This window comes from Eriocheir sinensis, unplaced genomic scaffold (genome assembly GCF_024679095.1).
Source record: "Eriocheir sinensis breed Jianghai 21 unplaced genomic scaffold, ASM2467909v1 Scaffold179, whole genome shotgun sequence".
Classification (NCBI taxonomy): Eukaryota; Metazoa; Arthropoda; class Malacostraca; order Decapoda; family Varunidae; genus Eriocheir; species Eriocheir sinensis.
This window is the reverse complement of record NW_026111172.1, coordinates 551854-561853: the sequence shown is the minus strand read 5'-3', so window position 1 is coordinate 561853 and position 10000 is coordinate 551854. Positions and strand designations below refer to the sequence as shown.

The 10000-nt window shown below is 41.5% G+C and overlaps 1 protein-coding gene across 1 annotated transcript in view; it reads right to left on the bottom strand.

The window, feature by feature from the left end:
• The window catches only part of LOC126990586 (keratin, type II cytoskeletal 2 epidermal-like), a 13654-nt gene extending 9903 nt beyond the window's left edge, over window positions 1-3751 (bottom strand). The window contains exon 1 of the mRNA XM_050849223.1: window positions 3431-3751. Within this exon, the coding sequence (XP_050705180.1) occupies window positions 3431-3444 (14 nt within the window). The 5' untranslated portion in view covers window positions 3445-3751. The remainder of the gene's footprint in view (window positions 1-3430) is intronic.
• Between the last annotated feature and the right edge of the window lie 6249 nt (window positions 3752-10000).

The following is a 10000-nucleotide window of genomic DNA, read 5'->3' as shown; positions in this document are numbered from 1 at the left end:
ACTACTACTACTACTACTACTACTACTACTACTACTACTACTACTACTACTACTATCACAACAATAAGTATTACTACTACTATTACTACTACTACTACTACTACTATTTCTACTATCACTACTGCTAACATTACAACGAAGACGACTGATAACGTCTTGAAGAGGAAAAAAAGGAAGCCATAAAGACATGTGCAAAAAACGGGAGTCTACGTGGAGAAAACGAGCGAGGTGGAAGATGACAGGTATTGGAAATGAATGGTTGACGGGATGGTGCACGGGCGAACGAACGGGAAACTGGGACAGTGTACGGGTGGAGGCTGCGTGGGATCAAAGGCGGATGTGGGAAGTGATGCTGAGTGTGTGTCATGTGGTAAGAGAGAGAGAGAGAGAGAGAGAGAGAGAGAGAGAGAGAGAGAGAGAGAGAGAGAGAGAGAGAGAGAGAGTACCAGAGGCGTAGTATGTAGGAAGTAATGATGAGAGTGTGTTTTAGGGCTTTAGGGTGTGATAAGGCTTTTGTGGAACTTGTGTGTATTTCCAGGAGTAGTTGAATGAGCCTAATGACAGTTTGACAAGATTTTCGCACGAGAAATGTGAAAAAACACTCATGAAAACCCGGCAATTCTCCTTTGTGGTCTCTAAAAATACTTTACCTTCACATCCTGCTATACAGTGGGGTTTTTTTTTCTTTCTGCGATGCTCCTGTTGTATGTGGACCAGAAGAAAGGAAACACCATTGACTGACTGCCCCACTGACTCCTTAATTGACCTCCTCTCTCTCTTACTCACACTCATTCTCTTATTCACTTGTTTACTCATGTCCTCTCGCTCAAACACTTAGTCGCACACAGTACCTCAACCTTGCACTCACTCATTCACTCACAAGGACTCACTCACACTCTCATTTTCTTCTCAAACACTCAGTCATACTCACTCACTCATTTACTAACTCACTCATTCACTCACTTACTAGGACTCACTCACACTCATTCTCTTCTTCTCAAACACTCAGTCATACTCAATCACTCATTTACTAACTCACTCATTCACTCACTCATTCATACACGCTCACTTAAAACACTAACTCAATGTGTCACAAATTCACTCACTCACCCACCGTCATGCACCCTGATTCACTCACTCATCCTCCCAGTCTCAATGACTGTTACATTGCCTAGCTGAGTGAGTATGAAAATCCTGTTCATATGCCGAGCGACTGAGGCAATGACCGACTGACTGACTGATTAACCTACTATTCAGATGCCAGGTAACTTTCTGTTTGCCTAGCTGTTTATACCTGTCTTTCGCACACCCGAGCTGACTGTTTACATGGATGACTGGCAGGCCCTCTGAATAACTAATTCGCTGAAGAAGTAGCTGACTAGGTGATAAATTGAGTTATCATCTGGCTGATAAATTAACTGACTGACTGGTCAGTCTTCCGACTATATGAGTGAGTGAGCGAGCATGAGTGACAAAGAGTTAGTAAGTGACACCAACTGCTTGAAAGACTAACTAGGTGGCAATGAGAGACTAATTGATCAAATGTTAACTGATCCCTTTAATGAATTTAACGGATTTTATTACCTGGGTGACTTACCAAGTGGTTTACTAAGCGAGTAACTAAAAGACAACCTTCTTTTCTCTCTTACTTCCTCACCGACAAAAGCTGACTGACTGACTTAGAAAATGACCAAATCACTGACTTGCTGAAGGATTGTTATAACCTACGTGGTGGCAGACCAAATGGCTAACTAGCTACTGACTAACTAGATGGGTAGAGTGCTGACTGGTGAGAGTAAGGAGCCAGCCCAGGCGAAAAAAATGATCCAGCAGCTTCACCCGTCCCCACCCTTCCATAAACCACACCTCGACACTCAGAGCCACACCCTCACAATTACCCTCACGCCGGTACACTCCCCACCATTATACTCACGCACTCACACCCTTCCTTCACACCTCTATGCCTCATTCACTCTCATCCGCGTTACATCTTTCACATTACCTTTGCCACAATCACGAATACCACAACCATTTGAACAACTGTTTCGTTCATCTCTCCCTCGTTCTTTATACACTCTACATTTTAATCTTCTACATCTTACACACACCTTCCTCTACCCCCCCCCCCCCACACACAGGTACATGTTATACCCTCCTTTTATACTACCTGCTTCATTACCCCCCCCAAAACCTCCCACCATCCTCCCCCCCCCTACATACACATATAAACCCCTCCACCCCCAGCACACACAGAGGTACATGTGCACCGCCTACAAGACAAAGTTGAATTGCACCGTCCTTGATAAGTCCTTTTGATCTAAACTCGGATTATAGAGATCACCGACGGCCGGGAATAAAGTGCTAACAGGCAGTTGGCAGTATTCAGCAGGGACAAAGGCAGCCCCGCTAGTGGAGAGAGAGAGAGAGAGAGAGAGAGAGAGAGAGAGAGAGAGAGAGAGAGAGAGAGAGAGAGATCGTGTGAAGCGTTCCTTGCAGCACGGAGATGAGAGCAATATGTGCACATCCACGAAAGTAAACCCCACAAATCACACGATCGAGCGGAACTGCCTTGTACTGCGATTTCTCTTTGAAGGCTTGCACATTTGCTCCTGCTGCGTCTCTTCTTATTGTGTTGCCTAAAAACTTGCGTAAAGCATTGTACTGTTCAGGTGAGATTAGCATTTTCAAACGTGGCAAATATGAAAAGATTTGAAGAGGAATGCGCCGAGAGAGAGAGAGAGAGAGAGAGAGAGAGAGAGAGAGAGAGAGAGAGAGAGAGAGAGAGAGAGAGAGAGAGAGAGAGAGAGAGACGTGGAGTAATTTCCGGAACCTTGCGGCAGAAAAGCAATGTTATGATCCTTAAATCTGGCATATATGAAGAGATAAACAGGACTGGGCCGAGAGAGAAAAATATGCACATAGAGAGTAGTGTTTGTAATATTCCGGTCGAAATTGACTCTTATGCTTGCAGATTTGGCGAGAAATGTCAAGTCAGGTCAGTGTTTTTTTGTGGTTGAAGAAGCATATGAATGAAGCGACATTGTTTTGTTTGTTGGACGCACGCTGTGACTGTGTTACTTGTGAGAGAAACTAACAGGAATGTGTGTTAGCCCGCAACTGTCCGGGGCAGCCAGACTTTAGGGGTTTACTATACAGTACATAATTATTATACTATACTGTTGCTGGGGTGGTGGTGGCAGTGTGTGGGGGTGTCGTGTTTTTAATGGAGATGATGTTGAAAGTGTAGCTGTAGTAGTAGTAGTAGTAGTAGTAGTAGTAGTAGTAGTAGTATTTATTGCTGTAATTGTTGTTAATGTCGTTGTACCAGCAACAGTAATATCAACCTAAAAGTTTGGAAGCAGCATCAGCACTGGTGTTGGTGATGGTTGCACATAATCCTCATCAGCCTGAGGGGGTTAGCGGGACCTACCAGAGTGGAGTCATGGTGGTGGAGGGTGGTGGAGGAGGAGGAGCAAGTGCCGATACCTCCGCCCCGACAAACTCGTTGCCTGGTGGGTTTCTTGGCGGCTCCTGGCCCTTGTCACTTCTACAGGTGCTGCACCGCGACTGCTCTTTGTGTTATGATGATGCTCACACGCTGAGCCGATGACGCACTTTGCTTGCTGCGGGAACGGATTGATTTTCGATAAAGACAATGAAAGGCCGAGTGAGACTGAGACACAAAACGAAAGGAAACAAACAAAAGTCAGTTTCCGATGCGACACGAAACCATTAATCCCGTGAAGCGAAGTCGAAGATTACAGTGAAAGAACAAATAATTATACTCACGTAGGAAGGAGGCCGCAGAAGGCGTGGATGAGTGTTCCCTTCGCCGGCTGCCTCCAAAGTAAGACTGGCTGCCCTCACGTCGCAGTGTTAAGCTTTTCACTTTTAGAAGCACTTTCCCTTCCCGCCGCCGGTGGTGAGGGCTGTGGTGAGGGTCTGGAGGGCGACTGGCTGCAAGATATATAGCGTTAGGGGTGAACGGGCACCAGCTCAGCGGGGATCGGTGATACGAAGGTTTAGGGGTGGCAGAGGGAGGATGTAGGTAAAGAGAAGGGGGTGCGTTGCTGGTCGTACATTGATCTTTCCGTAATTTCTCTTTCATCTCCTCAGAAACACCAACCATGCGTTCAGAAAGGTAGCACATCGGCCTACCCTTGCTTCCCAGACCAATCAAAGAGCGGATGAGTTCAATCGATACAGCTGATTGGCGAAGGAGGAGCCAGTACCAAGTTCTCTCTCTATTTCCTGGCCTCTAGATACCTTCTCTCCTCCACTCTGCGATGCGGATATGCTGACTCTTTACCACTCGCTCGAAAACCCCATAAGTTTTAATAATGATGCAAATGAAATGGTTCTTAACATTTCCTGATCCCAGCATTCATAATGGTCACTGGTCAGTAATGTAAGCAGTCCAGCAAATCCACAAATATTTAAATCGATAATAACATGCACCTGCATATCAATTATAAAAAAAGATTGTGACTAATTTGACAGGACTTAGGATTTCATTCATTTAGAAAAAAAATTCAGGAACATCTGAAAAAAAATTATATATATATATATATATATATATATATATATATATATATATATATATATATATATATATATATATATATATATATATATATATATATATATATATATATATATATATATATATATATATATATATATATATATATATATATATATATATATATATATATATATATATATATATATATATATATATATATATATATATATATATATATATATATATATATATATATATATATATATATATATATATATATATATATATATATATATATATATATATATATATATATATATATATATATATATATGAGGTGTCTTGATAACTTTTGTAACTTTCTCTTTATTAATTTCTGCAACATTTGCGGTCTTCGCTCTATTTTTCATTCTGTGGAACACCATCTCTCCTCCCTAAACCACACCTTCTCTTTCTCACCAAGCGCAGGTTTCTGAGGCTACTGACAGCAATCTCTACTGAGTTCCCTCTATCTCTATCCTAAATTTCAATCCAGCTGGATGTTGCGTCTACGTACGCAACGACATAACTGCTGTCGTTCCCGACCTTGACTCTTAAAGTTTTCCACCATCTGGCTAAGATTTCATTGTCATTCTATTACTAAATACATCTGTGCTGTTTATCTCTCACTTAACTTTACTAACTATGTAAAATTCTATGACTACTTGAACTCTAAGTGCAGCATGTCTGACCCCCTCTCCTTCCTTTAAATCTCATCTTAGGAGATTCAATATTCCTACCACCTTTGGCTTTCATACTCTTTCACTGACCAGCCTGGTGAACGAACCTACAACTTTGCTATCTTCAATGATCTAGAGCAGTTGGTTCAGCACCCTACACGTATTCCCGACCGTCTTGGAGACAGGCCCAACATACTAGACCACTGCCGTCTCATCTATCTAAAAGATGAACGCTTCTCTCAACCTTTCTGTAAAAACTCCATTCTGGACGATTCTGGACATATTCCTCCAACTCATCCCCCCTCTGAGTCCTTTATGCCTGTTATTAAGATTCTTAAGAATGATGTTTTCAATGTCCTCTCTGGCCTCCTCTTGTCTTTAAAAACTATGCTTCCGTGCTGGCACCCTGCCTGGTCAAACTCTTTCGTCTCTACCTATCAACATCTACCTTTCCTTCCTGCTGGAAGTACGCCTTCATACAGCATTCTACTCATGCTCATCCCTACACTGTCCAAACCCCTTATACAAGAGTTAACAAGCATCTTCACTCTTTCATCCCTCACGCTGGTAAACTCTGGAACAATCTTCCTTCATCTGTATTTCCTCCTGTCCACGACTTGAACTCTTTCAAGAGGAGGGTATCAGGACACCTCTCCTCCCGAAACTGATCTTTCTTTCGGCCACCTCTTTTAGTTCTTTTTAAGGAGCAGCGAGTGGCGGGCTTTTTTTTTTTCTTTTTTGTGTGTGTGACCTTGAGCTGCCTCCTTTGTTGTAAAAAAAAAAAACATGTGCATAAGAAGGGTGACCGTTCCAGTCCCTCAAACAACCGCCCTATAGCTTTACTTAACTGTCTATCTAAAGCTTTTGAGTCTATCCTTAGCCACTTCTGATCTTCCATCTGATCGCCAGTATGGGTTCCCCAAGGAGCGTTCTACTGGCGATCTTCTTACACTCTTAACTGACTCTTGGTCATCCTCTCTTAACCGTTTCGGTGAAACTTTCTCAGTTGCGCTGGACGTATCGAAAGCTTTCGATAGAGTCTGGCACAACTCTGCATTCTAAACTGCCTTCATACGGATTCCATCCTACTCTCTGTTCCTTTATCTCCAGTTTCCTTTTCGGCCGTTCTATCTCTGCTGTGATAGATGGTCACTGTTCTTCCCCTAAACCTATCAACAGTGGTGTTCCACAGGGCTCTGTCCTATCACCCACTCTTTTCCTGTTATTCATCAATGATCTTTTTTCCATAACAAACAGTCCTATATATCCACTCATACGCTGGCGACTCCACTCTGCATTATTCAACTTCTTTCAACAGAAAATCCTCTCAACAGAAATTGATAGACTCCAGACTGGAGGCTGCAGGACGCTTAACCTCAGACCTTGCTATCATTTCCGACTGGGGTAAAAGGAAATTGTGTCCTTCAATGCTTTAAAAACTCGATTTCTCCACCTATCAACTTGACACAATCTTCCAAACACCCATCTCCTATTCTTCGACAACACTCAGCTGTCACCTTCTTCAATACTAAACATCCTCGGTCTATCATTAACTCAAAATCTCAACTGGAAACTTCACATCTCCTCTCTTATTAAATCAGCTTCCTCGAGGTTGGGCATTCTGTATCGTCTCCGCCAGTTCTTCTCCCCCGCACAGATGCTTTTTATATATAAGTCCTTTGTCCGCCCTCGTATGGTGTATGCATATCGTGTGGGGGGGCTCCACACTCACACACCTCTTTGGACAGAGTGGAGTCTAAGGGCCATATTTTTAAACATTTCTGCGCCCAAGAACACGTAATTTACTAGTCTTTCGTTGGAGTTTAGGGCATATCCAGGGGTACTTTTATGACCCTGGTGGTAGTCTGAGCCTTCTTCTGTACCGTGAACCTAAAAGAACACTCATTAGAACTCGATTAACCTCCTTTTTGGCCTTTGGAAATAATTTGGTGTGAGGGGTGGGAGCATCTGACAATACCAACCTAAGTCTCTTCGTCTCATCAGCTCTCCTCCTCTTACTGACAGTCTTCTACCTCTTAAATTCCGCCGCCACGTTGCATCCCTTTCTATCTTCCATCGATGTTTTTATGCTGCAGACTGCTCTCCTGAACTTGCTAACTGCATGCCTCCCCCCACTCCCGCGGCCCCGCTGCACACAACTTTCTACTCAACCTCATCCCTATACTGTCGAAACCCCTTTTGCAAGAGTTAACCAGCATCGCCAATTCATCCCCATCACTGATGAACTCTGGAACAGCCTTCCTTCGTTTTTATTTCCTCCTGCCTATGACTTGACCTCTTTCATGAGGAGTGTATGGGGACACCTCTCCATCCGAAATTGACCACTCTTTTGGCCACTCTATACTTTTCGCTTTGTGGGAGCAACAGTTGGCGGGCTTTTTTTTGTCTACATTTTCTTTTTGTTGCCCTTGAGTTGCTGCTCTCTGTGATATATATATATATATATATATATATATATATATATATATATATATATATATATATATATATATATATATATATATATATATATGCATACATATATATACACACACACATATATATATATGCATAGGTAGACAGTAGATAGATAGATAAATAGATAGATAGAGATAAAGATAGATGGGTTGGCGGTGGCTGAATGGTTAGCGTGCGGGCCCCGCATTCACTGCGTGATGGACAACGCGGGTTCGAATCCACCGCTACCACCTGGGATTTTTCAGTCACCGCCGAGTGGCTTAAGAGTTAAGACTACCCACATGCTGTCCTGAAGACCACCCATCAACCCGGACTGTAGAGGAAACCGTCCAAGTGAATCAAGAACGAGCTCCGGGGAGCAGTATAAGCCAAGAAAAGGTGGCGCCACTATAAAACACTTGCCTGCGCCATGACGAGCTGGAGCTGACTACCATCCGGGCCCCTCAAGAAAGCCTATCGGCGCTATAGGCTGGCACGTAAGAAAAAAAATATAAATATATATATATATATATATATATATATATATATATATATATATATATATATATATATATAGATATATAGATAGATATATAAATAGATTGATAGATAGATAGATAGAGAGATAGAGATAGAGAGAGAGAGATAGAGAGAGAGAGAGAGAGAGAGAGAGAGATTTATATATAGAGAGATATATATAGAGATATAGATAGATATAGATATATATATATAGATATATATATATATAGATAGATATATATAGATATATATATATATATATATATATATATATATATATATATATATATATATATATATATATATATATATATATATATATATATATATATATATATATATATATATATATATATATATATATATATATATATATATATATATATATATATATATATGTTTTTTTTTTACACCAAGGGAGACAGCTCAAGGGCACAAAACAAAAATTCAACATAATAGCAGCTTGGTGCTGTTCCAACAACAGAACCAGAATAAGATGCCAAAAGAGAGGTCAATTTCTGGAAAAGAGGTGTCTTGACAGTCCTTTCTTGAAAGAGGTCAAGTCATTTCCAAGAGGAAGTACAGACAAAGAAAGGCTGTTCCAGAGTTTAAAAGCGGAAGGGATAAAAGAATGAATGTGCTGGTTAATTCTTGCATAAGGGTTTTGCACAGTATAGGGGTGAGCGAGAGTAAAAAGTCGAGTGCAGCGGTGCCGCGTAATAAGAGCAGTCAGCATTAATATATCGGTAAAAGATAGAAAGAGATGCAACACTGAGGCGAAATTTAAAAGATAAGAGTGTCAGCAACAGGAAAGGAGTTCATGTCTCAGTCTATCTCTTCCCCCTTCCCGCGAGGAAACAAGCGGTGGAATTCTCAAACTATCTTTTCCCCCTTCACGCGAGGAAACAAGGCTTCGTGGACCAAACGGTATTCTCAGTGACGAGGAGTGTCTTTGATGCAGCGCGCGAAGCGGCGAGCGGGAAAAAGATGAACTAATTTCCTCTCTTGACGAAGAGGAGGTGAAGGCCCGCTCTTCGCTAATATCTTCGCACATTTAATGCTTTATTACAACATTTTTCCATGTTGCTGTATTATCAGTTGGGTATAAGAACAATTTAAGTTTTCTAGGCCTTATATAAAAAAAATAATACAATGCGAGAAATAATATTTTTCTGTTTATTCAAGACTTCACGGTTCCTATGATAATTTAAGCCAACACTGGAACACACCTCTCAACCAGCACGCCCCGCCCTTTAGTCTCAACTATTCACAACAGTTATCTTTTTTGAGTGTTTGTAGAGCGGGCACTTCGAACCATAAGCATGAATTAAGATTGCTGGGATGAATTTTAAAGTGACGGAATAACAGGCTTTCTCCGGGCACTTGTTTCACAAGTCTGTATGAACATGTGGTGGTATTTGGTACTCCGTGATGGGCTTACCACAGCCAATCTCCGAACTCGTGACGTTACCTGTGGGTGGATATGAAAGCGAAGCAAACATAGCCACGGGTACCAACCAATTAAATGCATCAATGTAAAATTTCTGCTATATATAATGTATGTCACTGTATCAAGCACTGTTTACATAAATATTAGTCACACTATATAATCCATTATAGGAATGTACCTACATTGCATTAAGGTCTCGGTTTTCAACGTTTGTTTGATTTGCAGTAGTACCAACACTACATGGAAAGCTTGTTTCGAGGGTTAGGGACTGGGCATACCCTTCAACGGAAACACACTCTCTAAGAGACGCTTCGACGAAGAGGGAAGAGC